This window comes from Tachypleus tridentatus, chromosome 3, assembly GCF_004210375.1.
Source record: "Tachypleus tridentatus isolate NWPU-2018 chromosome 3, ASM421037v1, whole genome shotgun sequence".
Classification (NCBI taxonomy): Eukaryota; Metazoa; Arthropoda; class Merostomata; order Xiphosura; family Limulidae; genus Tachypleus; species Tachypleus tridentatus.
Window position 1 is genome coordinate 70,065,414 of NC_134827.1, and position 14,787 is coordinate 70,080,200.

General features: G+C 33.1%; 1 protein-coding gene across 3 annotated transcripts in view; it reads right to left on the reverse strand.

Moving 5' to 3' along the window:
* LOC143247102 (uncharacterized) overlaps window positions 1-14,787 on the reverse strand; it is an 87,962-nt gene that overhangs the window by 7,631 nt on the left and 65,544 nt on the right. For all 3 annotated transcript variants that reach the window (XM_076494578.1, XM_076494579.1, XM_076494577.1), the window contains one exon: window positions 738-4,304. In XM_076494578.1, coding sequence (XP_076350693.1) covers window positions 738-4,304 — 3,567 coding nt within the window. The remainder of the gene's footprint in view (window positions 1-737; window positions 4,305-14,787) is intronic.

A 14,787-nucleotide genomic window follows, 5' to 3' on the forward strand; every position in this document is an offset into this window, starting at 1 on the left:
ACTTCACATGGAATAAGGTCACTGACAGCCTCAATCGAGAGTAACTACTCCTCCCCTAATTGTTGTGTGATGCTAAAGGTGGGATAGAAGGGATATGATTTGCTTCTGTACTAGAAGTAATAATCCAGGAATTCATAGTGTAAATTGGCTTGCCAATCCCACTTTTAAGAAATTCAAGTAGATACCGTAGAGAACACTTAAAGTATCTCCAAATGACTGAAGCATTGGCAAACCCATTAGTGATGCCTTGTCAAGAAAAAGTGATGACATTATTTAAATGGGGTGTTTATATATAGTACCAGGATGGAAAATGTATTGACATAGGTGGAGAGTATCACAAGACAAATAAGGGCAGTTAAGTGAGGTATGAAAAATGATACCAATGTTTACATGTGCAAAGGAAGAAATCCTGGCAGTTAAGTAAAATAGCTGTAGTGTGAGAAGAGGTAAGAATGTTTTAAAAGGAAAACTTGGATAATAGACAATGAAAACAAATTGGTAACTTTAAATGAAAACTTTTTCTAGTTATTTTGTGTGTGTGTAACATTTTGAGCAGATGTCTTTTGTTTGGCAATGAAGACTGTGTAGCAGTCTTGGCAAAACTCCTTACCCAATGCTTCAAAAGCAATTTTTGATCACCACAAAATTCTTAAGAACTACTGTGTTTTGTACAAATAAGTTTATTAGAAAATTATAATGGCCTACTTAAAAAAAGTCAATGTTTCTATACACATCACCTCAGGATCACTGAGATCAATGTTGGTTTCAACGTGAATCCAGGATGTACCATGTTCTTCTTTACTTTCACATTCATCATCACATATTGATTCTCTTCTATTAGTATTAAATGTTTTATCTGAATTTGAATGCTCTCTGACAGGCTTTGTTCTTTGCTTTAGATGAGGAATAATAAATGTCCATTCTTTTTCATTCTGCTCGTGAAGAGAATTTAAATGCTGAATTCTGTCTCCAATTGATATGTCACTTTTATTAATAGCAACATCTATGTTAGGTGACAGTAGACTCTTTGGTAGTAATGGGTCTTTGTGAAGATTACCCTTTCTTTTTTCTTTATCTTGGAAATTTGCATTTTTCATCCCCTGTTTGCTATATTGTTGTTTCATGTCCCTTGTTTTATTTCGTTTGCTTGTTCTTTTATCCTGTGATAACTCCCAGTGAGATTTCCAGCCAGATCTTCTGCTATCTGGACTGCTCCCTGTTCGTACATGGTTACCAAATCCTTGAAGTGGTTGTCTGATTTGTCTTAATACTCGATGTGAAGACTGGGTCTTCTTAAGAGTACATTCTTTTCCTTTAACCCATTGCCTTTTATTAACATCTGGTTTTGAAGAACGACCAGTGAGTTCTTTATAGGCTGAGCTGTTTGCTATAACTGACATCTTAGTTTTATCATACCTACGCAGCTTTTCTTTACCTAAAGAATTTTGTAGATCTGAACTTTTATGCACACCTTTACTTCTGGATTTTCGGTTAGGAACCTTGTAGAGTTTGTTAGAAACATCTTTTGTAATATTTCCATTTGAATATGTACATTTCTGCCATTTCTTTTCCTCCTTTGAAAAGTAATGACTTTTTCTCATTTCTTGTGTTTTTAAAGATGAATTTTTTGTAAAACTGTGTTCCTTATCACTTTTTCTTTTATCTTGGTGTAATATTAGTTCTTTATGGTAAAATGTTTTAGATTCTTTGTTGTGAGACAGAACTGCTACAAGACCTGATTTTTTTATGTTTGTTTTATCTGATTTATTTCTACTGGTTTTTCGTTTACCTGCCTGTTGTACAACACTCACAGTACACAAAGCCTCTCCCTCTGTGTTTTGATGTTGTCCAACTGACCTTTCAAGGTAACTCTGTTTTTGTAATACCGATGAAGTTGTTGATTTTCTTTGTTTTCCCAAACAAAGAGGTGATTCAGGTTTCAGTAACCATTTTGTAGATTTATTAAAACTTTTCAGTACCTGTTGGGAAGGATGTATTGGTTCAAGTTGATGCAGCTTTTTAGAAGAATCATCAGGTGTTTTAATACAATGTCCATGAAATAAACGAACAATTCTTATAATATTATCATCTTGTCTAGAAACATTTATGGCTTCAGATTTTGGTAATTCCTCACACAATTCATTAAGACTCTTTAGTCTACATTTCTGTAATATTGATGAATCTGTTGAAGAATGAACTTCTTGTTCTGAAGTTATCACTGGTTCAGATCTTGACAAACTCTCCATAGGGTGTGAGATCTGTTCTTGTGAAGATAAATAATTTGCTATAGAAAATTCTTTTTGTCCTGAAGATTCAATATGTTCAACTTCTGAAAAGGTATCAAGAAACTTACTTAGACCTTTGGTGGATTGGTCGTGTAATAAAGCAGTGGCTGGAAGTAATTTATCTTTGGGTTCTGAAGAGATAACTGATTCAGATCCTGATAAACTGTTTAAAATATCAACTGGATCTTCAATGAATTGTTCTTGTAATACAGCAGTGTCTGGAAAAGATTCTTCATTAGGTTCTGAAGAGATACCTGATTCAGATCCTGGTAAACTGTTTGAAATTCCAATGAGGTCTTTAGTGAATTGCTCCTGTATCAAAGCAGTGTCTGGAACAGATTCTTCTTTGGGTCCTGAGGAGGTAAATGACTTGTATGCTGGTAAAATGTTTAAAATGTCAACTGGATCTTTAATGGATTGCTCCTGTAATAAAGTAGTTGAAAGAAGAGATTTTTCTTTGGGTTCTGAAGAGATAACTGATTTAGACCCTGGTAAACTCTTTAAAATATCAATGAGATCTTTAGTGGATTGTTCCTGTAATAAAGCAGTGGCTTTAAGAGATTCTTCTTTTGGTTGTGAAGATAGAATTGATTCACATATTAGTTCACCATCTAGATTACCAACTAGATCTTTAGTAGACTGTTCTTCTAAAAGAAGTAAAGGCTGTAATGATTCATCTTTCTCTTCTGATTCAACTTCTGGAAAATCATTTGAATCTTTAATCAACTCATTTTCCAGCACTTCTGTCAGAAAACCATCTTTCTCTTCCAAGGTCTTTGATTTAGATTGTAATAAACACAATGAAGAATCATGTAGATTTTTGGCAAATTGTTCCTGAAACAAAAACAGGTTTGTTAAAGAGTTATGCATGACTTCTGGATAATTCAATGATTTATCTTCAAGTACATTTTTTTGAGAATTACCAAGTTTTTTAAGGAGTTGTTCTTCTGACAATGACACATTTGTTAAAGTTTTATCCTCCTGTTTTGGATAATTCAAAGATTCAACTTCAAGTACATTTTCTGAGGAATAATCAAGTTTTTTATTAGCTTTTTCTTGTGGCAATGATATATTTGGTAAAGATTTGCTTATTTGACAATGGTAATGAATTGACTCAGATTCTAGTAAGTTTATTAAATAATTTTTTGAATCTTCCATGGGTTGTCTCTTTAATGGCAAATCTGAAGGATATCTTTTCACCAGGTATGAGTTCACTGATACAGATTCTCGTGAACTTCCAGAATTTGAATCTCTCCTAGACTGTTCCTGTAATGATAGCTTAGATGAAGATTTGTCTTCAAATTCTGTTTTACCTAGTTCAAGTTTTTTCATACTCTTTGGTGAATCATTTAAATGTTTAGGGAAGTCCAATGGACATAGTCGATAAAAGTCTTGATTGAATTCAGTGGTGTCTACTTGCAGTGTTTGGTGCATGTTTCCCTTAACTGAAGAATTTTTATCATTTTGGAAAATATTATTTTCAGTCTCTCTTGACGTACTGGTAACAATATTTTCTTGGTTCTGAAGACTGTCACAATAGTAAACAACAGACAAGGCAGACACTGCAGTATTTGGGAACAACTCTAATGAATGTTCTTCATCTTTCTGTTTGTTAAGCAAACTTTCAGACTTTACACATGTATCAGTTTTAATATTATGGTCATAATGATTTTTAGCAAAATCATTCTTACAAATCGAACTGCTGATATCATTACTACTTTCTTTACTTTTCCAATTTTGAGATATCTCAGAACTGTTGTCTTGTTTCGGTTCAGTTAATGAATTAATGACTGTTTGCTGGACAACACCACCTGTCCAAAGAGCTTGGTTCCACAACTCCTCCTGATAATTCTCTACTGTCACTCTCTCCTCTTGAATTTTCCCTATGTGGTGACTGCATGGATGGTGGACAAAAGTAGTGGGATCCAATCTATCACAGAAGCTAGTGGTGAGCTGATTAACATCCTCAAATGACAGTTGAAAAGTCCAGTTGCCAATTTCTTCTTCACCATACACATCCTAAAAGAATATATGTCATATTTACCATAATATTGTGCTTGCCATCAAGTTCATGAGTTTTGGATAGTGTATGACAATCTGGAAAGTTTGTTTCAGTTAAAAGACATAAGTTCAATAGGTTCACCGAAAAGACACAGGTTGGAAAGGTTCAACAAAAAGACACGACTTCAACAATTTCACTTAATATTAATTTTTTTAAAAGTATTTCTTAGACCCTAAAATTACAAACTTGTTCTTCTACCTTTCACTACTGGTGGGGCCTACACATTGCATTATAATAAGTAATTTTCAAGTTTTTATTTGTTACAATGGTCAGTGTAAAAAAACAAAACAAAAATGGATACAAAAGGAGAAATCATTCATTTCCTACATGAATATACATATGGCATTTTTGTTTAATTCTTTTTGTGCAATTTATCTGTTGTTATAGAACCTATAGCCAACAACATCATAGGACCACAAATAACTTTGCGCATAAGTAGCTTAGATAACAACAGCTACAGGATTACATTTTAAACAACAAACATTCAATGTACACATACCTGGGTTAATGCTTTGTTTGGTTTTTATGTACAATCAAATATTCAATGTAAGTACACAAATTCCTTGAATATAACTTTGCTTATTTCAAATAACATTTTCCTTTATGACCTTGATCCAAAAGCAATTTGGAGTAAGCTGGAAATCTGATATGTTAAGAAATTTTACACCTGGGTGCCTAGCCTAGTTGGTAACCATTTAGGAGGAGCATACCTGATGATAGGGAGTCAAACTTGCAATCCTCACGTTGAGAGTCAAGTGCTCTAATCACCAGGCCCTTCAATATGATAATGACCTATACATCCTTGTATGTTTATTTGCTGAATATATCTCTTACTATGACTTCATCAAAAGCTATTAATAATACATAAGTTCACCAATCAAGTTGAAATGATACTTTAAAATAGTAAATGTAGCCAAACACATTATTCAAGTTTAAAATTTGGTTTAGCTTGTTCAGATATTGAACAAATCAATGTAAGCAAACACATTATTTAAATTTAAAACTTTGTTTTGGTTGTTTAGATACTACACTACTTGTTAGAAACATACAAATTTATTAAGTTGCAATTCATACTTAAAATCAATGATGGCAGAATCTTTTTCATCTCGAAAACAATCCAAGAAAAATTCCCTGAGGGTGTTTTGTAGTTGTGAGTTATCCTGCTAAAGTCACTGCTGCATGAAACCATAAGTGTGTTCACCAGTTAAGTTACAATCCTCAAGAGAAGCATTAAAAAAGTAAGTACTTGTAATATATGTTAGTTTTATTCAGCTTTCTTCATCATAAGTTTTAAAAGAAAAGTCAAAATGTAAGAAATTGGCATTTTCATTCTGAATGTGTGGGCTAACTTACAAGGTCGACCACCTCTAGAATTTAGCTATAGACAATCCTAATTTTCAACTACTGACCAAAGAAAAAGAAACCAGCCATCATCACTCAATTCCATTATAACTTGGATGGAAACAAAAGAAGGAACTTTTACAAGATACTCACAACTGTAAGTGCAGTGTGTCTTCTGTAGCACTACATCTTGAACTCTTTACCTTATGATCTGCAGTTTGAAATGTTATAGGCACTAGGCCAAGGCTGCAATTTTTTTATACTTTTATAAAGTAGCACTGGGCTGGTACATTGAAACTGATCAATGTATGTGATCAAGACAATAAAGTCTTGCATGTTGGTCTTATCAGTTTAGTCTAACTTTCAACACATTTTCTGACAATAGAGTAAAGTCTAGCATGTATGTCTTTCACAGAGTGCTATTATTGGTATTATTAGCTTTTTTACATTTACAATTCAGAATTTTATATTTTCAAGCATAAAATTCTTTTGATTAAGAAATTTTACTTATTGAATTTTTAAGAATTTCTGGAATATATGGATAGAACTAATATAACACAGAGTGGTCCAAAATTACCTTCCCAATTTTAAAATATAATAATTAAATAACTAAAGAAGTGCAACAATGCAGTTTTCAACGTCTTGTAGCCTAACCCAAACAGTTTTTATTGATATGATGTGTGCAACATTACTGACTCTCAGCATGTCTAATAATATTCAAAATAAATCCACATTTGTTGCACATTCACACAGTTACAGTGACGATGGTTTGCTATAGGTGTGAACTAAATGATATCCTTAATGTATTCTTAAAAAAGAAGTGTGGTTAATACAGAGACCATAGAATTAGTGCACCCTGACCAATCCTTCACACTGAGCCTTTTCTTGCACAGTTTCCACTTTATGAGGTTACACTACCCAATGAATAAAAATAAAATGTGACACTAAAAATTTCTTGAGTTGGGCTACAAGAAGATGAAAACTGCATAGTTGTATTTCTTTAGTTATTTAATTATTACTTTTAAAATACAAAAGATAATTTTGGACCACCCTATACAGGAAACAAAAAAAACAATAAAATAACATAACTCTTGTAAAGATAACATTTTCTAACACAGCAAATATATTTCTGATAGGTATGCATCTCATCTCACCCAAAGCTATCTTGACCATCATTTGCCTTCTAAGTATTACTAAAATTTTCAACACACACCAGTTTTTTATACCCCTATCTATTTTTCGCATTATTGTAAAAACATGTACTGATCATGTGACTATTCTCTACCAATTTTCCTGCACCACCTACGCTAACAGAAGTAGCTCTCAATAACATTGTGCCACAAACCTCACTTTTCAGAACTGTCATATGCAAATCAAAAACAATGGTAAATCAGTGAGGAGGAAGGATAGGAAATGAGTGAATGGAGGTAAGCACCTATCAGAAATATATTTTCAGTGCTAGAAAATATTAACTTCCAAAATGGAATTACTGCTTCTTACCCAAAGCTACAATCACATTTTGGAAAGGTAGAGGGACCAGTGAAGGTGCAGAAAACAATCAAACAAATGAAGGAGAATAACCACCAAATAACAAACAAGTGTGTTGCAAGTAAAACAGAAGGCAACTGTGAGGTATAGCACCACTTCTGGAACAGATATGATTTCCATCCAGTAAAAAAGAAAGGAAGACACATATGGAGGAATCAAATAGAATGCATGTCTAGGGGGCCCGGCATGGCCAAGCATGTTAAGGCGTGCGACTCATAATCTGAGAGTCGCGGGGTCGCATCCCCGTCGCACCAAAAATGCTCGCCCTTTCAGCCGTGGGGGCATTATAATGTGACAGTCAATCCCACTATTCGTTAGCAAAAGAGTAGCCCAAGAGTTGGTGGTGGGTGGTGATGACTAGCTGCCTTCCCTCTAGTCTTACACTGCTAAATTAGGGACGACTAGCACAGATAGCCCTCGAGTAGCTTTGTGCAAAATTCAAAAAACAAAACAACAACATGTCTAGGGCTACAGGACCGTATACGAATAGGCCAAGTGCAGTCCACATGGGCAGAAAATATCCAGGGGAAGCATTTTAGAATATGATATATTCTTTCAAGTGTAGTCCAAGTACAAAAACAACCTGAAGCACCTTGCATAAATATATAAATAAATACAGTCCATCTAGGCAATAAATATCTAGGGGAAGCACCTTGGATTGATTTCAAGATAGCCAAGTGTGGTCACAGCCCACACATAACATCTGCAGAAGCATCATGGTATATGTTAAAATATGTCAAATGCATCCCATCCAGGGAGAAAATATCCAGTGGAAGCACCTTGCACAATATCTTTTGTTCCATGTCTTGTATTATATTTTGAGATCAACAAGTGCAGTTCTACCATGCAAAAAATATACAGGGTAAGTGCCTTGTGAGAGAAAGTGGTATAGCAAGTGTGGTCCATTTGGGCAGAAAATATCCAGTAAAAGTACCTTGTATAAGACTGAGTTTCATATCCTTTATGAAAAGTACTGAGAGATCAACAAGTGCAGTTTACTTAAGCAAAAACATCCAAGGGGAAGCACTTTGTATGAGTGCCAAATGTGACAAATGCAGTTCAACTGGGCAGAAAGCATTCAGCAGAAGTGCCTTGCCTTAAAAAACAAAACAAAAAGTGTGAACAAGTGAAGTCAGCTTGGGAAAGAACATCCAGAAAGAGCAATTTAGATTAATTATGTAATAATAATAATAATAGTAGTGTATAATATGAACCTCATCAATGATAGCTCTTGTCTCACAGGGTGAGTACATATGACTTTGAGATTGTTTTATCACACAAATATCACAAGTGAGGAAACCTTCACAGTCCACCACTCCAGTGACTGAGATCCAGAATGGCAACAATACCCATGTTTCATTAGAAGAAGCAGGGGAATACATGTTGGAGGTATTAAGAAGAATGACCTACCTGCAACAGTGCAGTGCGTATCTGCATTTCCATGTTTTGAAGAGCAGCAAAATCTGGATTATAAAAATTACATATTTTTACCCAGTGGTGTAGTGGTGTGGGAACACCATTCTCTTACTTTTTTTTAAGCCAGAATGCCATTCTCTTATTATTTTGAAGGAACCTGACCATACAAATCTCAAACTTTGTGAAGTTTTGCCCATCCATAGAAAAGAAGAAGAAAAAAAAATCATTAAATCTTTCATCCTGGTTGTAGGCAAGTGATCAAAGTATGATGAAAGGAAAAATTTCAAATGCAAATAAACTGTTTAGTTCTATTACTATGGATCAGAATGTTCTGAACAATTTGATGGACAGCATTTATACTTCTAACATTTATTTTTGTAGTTATCATATAAGGCCCCCCACTAGTACAGCGGTATGTCTCCGGATTTACAACGCTAAAATCAGGGGTTCGATTCCCCTCGGTGGGCTGAGCAGATAGCCCGCTGTGGCTTTGCTATAAGAAAAACACACACAGTTATCATATAAGCCACTGAATTGGAAAGTCAATGAAACAAAACAAATAGTACTGTTAGAAGTTTTCACTATGCACAATGAAATTCCAAAATAAACCTTCTGAGAATTTTTATGTCTATTTCTTATGTTTATTTTACTGTTAGTAAATGAAATAGAAACCTTTTTGAAATAAAGCAAGGAATTGCCACTCATGGCATTAGGCTGTTTACATGAAACTGTACTTTGACACAATCGATAGCAATTCTCCCAGCTTAAAAAAAACAGTTCATTGGCTTGTTTGTAGCATAGTGATTGTCTAAAGCACTGTATAAAGTTGAGAAAAAATATTTATGATATGGTTCTCCACAAAGTCTGATCTTATCCAATAAACTTGTTAGGTATTTGATTGTTAATTATCCAAGGGTGGTCAGTATTCAGCAATATAAATATAAAAGTGTGTAAGAACTTATGGACATCCTGTTTCCTATTTTACCATACTTACACAGTAACCAATAAATCCTTAGTTTCTTGTAATATAAATACTGTTAATTTTGGTTTACCTAGCATTTCAAACTTAACCTTCTTGCTAATCACAAACTTTCTTTCATATAGGTAAAAAGAAATATGTCATGACCTTAAAAATAAGTGAAAAATATAAACAAACATCCCTGCAATAAATTCTTTACAAAAAAAAACAACATAAAACAGAAAGAAAAAAATGGCAGAAAGTACAACTTGTGCAAGTGATTGCATGAGTGGTATTGAATGTATAAAAGTAATTCCACAAGCTACTTCCAGTGGTACGTTAAATTTCACTTAAGTAACATTGACAGAACAACATACAACTAAATGCAAAAATTATGACCCCAAGTCTGTATGGCCTGAAGTTTGGACTGTTGAGATGTGGGAAGATAAGAAAAACGATTACCTATGACTTGTGAGTTATTTCAAAAATATCAGATGTGTAGCAATGCTTTAATGTGACAAATCTAGGCCTATTCAACTAACAAGATGCTAGTGTTTCAAAAAAATGGAGTTCAGTTTCTTTCAACTACAGGACATGATTAGAACAATTATCACCTTTGAGGAACAAAAGTATACTCAAAGATGCAGTCACACAACAATGTCATAAAAATTCTCAAAAATGAATTACATAAATTAATGAGAGTTGAAATTAGATCCATCTACATGAGGTCACACAAATTCATTAAACATGAGTGTATCTATGAGGAGTGAGAAATATACATTGTAAACTCACCACAGGCCTCTTTTGAAAAAGAACAATACCTAACCCAGCAAATTACAAGGAGGCATGGTAACTGGAAAGTGGTATAGAAAGAAACTTTCCACACAGTAGTTCTAGCTCTCTGCACCAAAATCATAACATGAAAGGAAAAAATATTTGGCCTAATGTAAGTGACAAGCTCCCATGAAAAAAAACCTGTGCCTCCCCAGCTGACATTGTTGACTCTTAGATCTGGAGACTAGTATTAGGATCTTTGTTTACTTATGATGAGAAAATTATCTGCCATATGGAATTTCAAAAGTATAATTTAAGAAGCAAAAACATCACAAAAACAAACAAGTGGAAATAATGGAAATCAAATACAAGAAGTTGGATGTCAAAACTGATTAACTGTGATCAAGTACAATCAAAATTGTATATTCACACCTAAAAGAAATTATAATACACATCTATACGCTAGAATATCAACAGAGAAAAGGAGGATTGTACTACAATGGTGCAGTATGATTAGAAGAGTAGTCACATGATCCTGCAATAATCCAAAAATATAGGTGTACAAAAGACTGGTGGGCTGTTGGAAATTTCAATAATACTTAGATGGAAATGAAAGTCAAGATAGGAGTACCATTTTGGAAGTAATCAGTAGACAACTATGGCTATGAGAAAGGCTTTGTGGTCATGCAACATATCAATCTTATTGAAACCTAATTTTTGAGATATGATTAGCTGACTTTTGTAAAAGGCAAAGAAAGTTAAACGAAATTCTATGAGTGACTTAACATCAGTAATACTTGCTTACTGTTTCTATACCACACAGACTGAATACAGCCAAGCATACCGGGCTGAAATGATAGCCAAGTTCTACTGTTACGTATGACAAGAGTAGCCCAAGAGTTGGAGGTGGTTGGTGTTCTCTAGCTGCCTTTCCCCTTGCCAACTGCTTCAAAATTCTGAACAGCATAGGTAGGTAGCCTTTGAGTAGCTTTGCATGAAAGTTGACAAACCCAGCAAACCAAAAAAATATTCCAAATGTAATAGGTGATATAAATGACTGTAAATGTAAAACTATAACATATAACTTCATGTTTACCTGATGGCTGTAACTACTTTTTGCATTTGTTTATTAATATGGGTTAATAATAAACTGCTGGAATATGTGGATGTTGTAAAATGTATTGTTTAAATCAATATTATTGTTAGATATAATTTCTAAAAGTTGTTACTCAATGCATCTTTTAATATTTCTCAGCCAAGGATTGCTCCAATTACTCCTGATGGCTGATGAAACTTTGTAAAATGGACAGCAACTGCCTGTTGTGGAGACACAAGTGTAGAGGATGATGATCTGAAAGACTTCCTTTTGTTTTCAACTTGAAAACGAAAGGCGGAAGACTTTCGAAATGTAGTATGTAGATTTTTCTACCATAAATAAGGAACCATGTCAAGAAAATATTTAATATGTGTTAATGCCAATGTCCCCTGTAATCATAAAACATGGATTCTGAAAATGGCTGATAACAGGTGTAATTTGGACAACAGAAAAAAAAAAAGTTTAACATGTGAATATACAATGCATTTTTTATTTTAACTTGTAAATAATTTTTTATTTAGTTGATAATAATTAAATGAAACCATATTTTCTAAAACTTATTATGATTACTTATGGGGAATTTACATTTTAACATTCTTATCATATAGAGAAGTTTCAACATGGTGGGAAAAAGTTAAAATGCATATATTTATCTCTGTAAGTAATACCTTAGTTTTATTAATTTCTTCAATAGAAAGACATGTAAAATGCATTACAAACTTAATGCACTACAACTTTATTCACTTCATACTGCAACACCACCACTTACTCTTAGAATAATTTACACTGTAGAGCAACAACTTAATCTCAAACACTTTATACTGTATAACTACAACTTACTCTCAAATATTTTATACTGCAGCACCACAACTTACTCTTAGAATAATTTACACTGTAGCACTACAACTTACTCTCAAACAATTCACATTATAACATTATGATTAATTATAAAACACTTTACATTGTAGCACTAAAATTTGCTCTTAAACACTTCACTCTAAAGCAATATAACTGACTATGAAATACTTCATATTAGCACTAGAACTTGCTTTTAAACACTTTACACTGTAGCACTGGTACTTACTCTCAAACAATTTACACTATATATAGCATTGCAATTCACTCTCAAACACTTTAAACCACCACTAAAGCCCACTCTCAAACATTTTACTCCAGCACTAATACTCTCAAAATAATTTACACTATAGCAATACTACATACTTTCTAACATTTTGCACACTAACACTTTGACAAACTCTTAACAATTTTAGTTATAGTATTAGAATTTATTCTTAAACACTTTACACTATACCACTACAACTTGCTGTTGAACAATTTACATAGTAGCACTATAACATACTCTCAAACACTTTACACTATAGCACTATATATATTCCTGTCAAACACATTACATTACCATTACAATTTATTCTAAAATACTTTACTTTATAGTGAAGCACCTAAATTAAAAATATGCTTAAGAAGTATATTTTCACACAGAATAACAACAAACGTATGGCCATGCTGAAAAATATTAAACAGATGTTTCAAATGAGCTTTCTAATGAAAATGTTATAATTTCTAATATTGCAAAATATTAGTTGTGAAATGCTAATGAAAGGCAAGCATTGAACACAGCTGTCAAGGATAACTCACATTGTAGTAAACATAGTCTGCATATCAGTAAGAAGTGAGAGGATTGTCACATAAGATGGTTCTAGCTTAATAGTTGTGTAAGTCTAAACAAATGTGTTTACAGATGTGAAAGTATCCACAAAGTACCAACAGTATAGTAATAAATGCCATCTGGTTAGAAAGATGTTCATACTAGATGCACTAGACATGATGAAAAATTGTATACACAGATAACTTTCCTATGAGTTTTTATGTCATTTAATGCCCCTTTCTGGGTAACTAAGCATCAATTACTGAAAAAGAAACAAGTTCAATCTAATTGCTGGACCAATTACCTCAAAGTATACCTTCATTAGGTTGAATGGATTATGCTGCAACATTATATAAAAATTAATGTTTCTGGACTATACGTAGTTGGTTGTCCTCAATAATAGGGTGTCCTGGCCTCAGGGTTGCTTTAAAGGGTTCTAGGTTTTTACGTTGTTTCAGTTCTTTTAGCTAAGATCCCCAGACATGTAGACAGAAAATGGTAGTTTCTTTATATATGTGAGACTTGCACTATACTAACTCCAAGTAATTTGTAACTGCTACTTTCCTTTTACTAAAATTATTGCAAGGTGGAAATATGATGTATGATGCAAAAGTCATTAAAGTTATATATATTTATTTGACAGGGTTAGAAATGTTATGGAACTAATATAAGTTACTGAAAGTGTAAACTTTTTGTATTCAATGTTATTGTTTTTAATTTATTATAAGACTTCATATGTTGATCAATGTTCCTAAAGTACACATTTTTTGGTGTGGAACTGGACTCAGTATCATATATTCCTTGCTTTACTTATAAATGTTCTTAAGTTGATTGACTTGTGTACCAACTTGCATCTGAATACCTGGGTTTTTAAATAAATCTACTGTAATTGGTGTCTTGTTGCCCCAAAAGATGCTCTCTCATTTGAAGCCTGTTACAATAGCACTACAACTTACAATCAAACTTTTTAAACTGTAGCACTACAACTTCCTCTCAAATATTTTACAGAAGTACTAAAAATTTAAAATATTTTACACTGTAGTTCTACAATATACTCTCAAACAATTTTCACTAATCTGTAAAAATTACTTTCAAACACTTTACACTACATCACTACAATTTACTCTTAAACCCTTTATACATGAACACTAATCCTTACTCTCTCAAGTAATTTACATTATATCACTACAACTTACTTTCAAATACTTTACAACAGCACTAAACGTTAGTATTGAAATAATTTACACTACAGTATTGAAACTTGCTCTGAATGGTTTTACATTACCACAAGAATTTACCATCAAACACTTTACATAAGCATTAACACTTATTTTCAAAATAATTTACACTGTAGCACATCAATTTGCTGTCAGTTTACACTGTAGTACTACAACTTGCTCTCCAAGAATTTGCACTACAACACTACAGCTTGCTGTCAAACAATTTGTACTGTAATGCTACAACTTACTCTCAAACAATGTACACTAAAGCACTACAATGTCTGCTTAAATAATTTACACTCTAGCACTGTAACTTCCAAACAACTTACAATGTAGCACTAGAACTTACTTTCAATCAATTTATACTGTATCACTACAACTTTCAACAATTTAAAATTTAGAACTACAATGTATTTTCAAA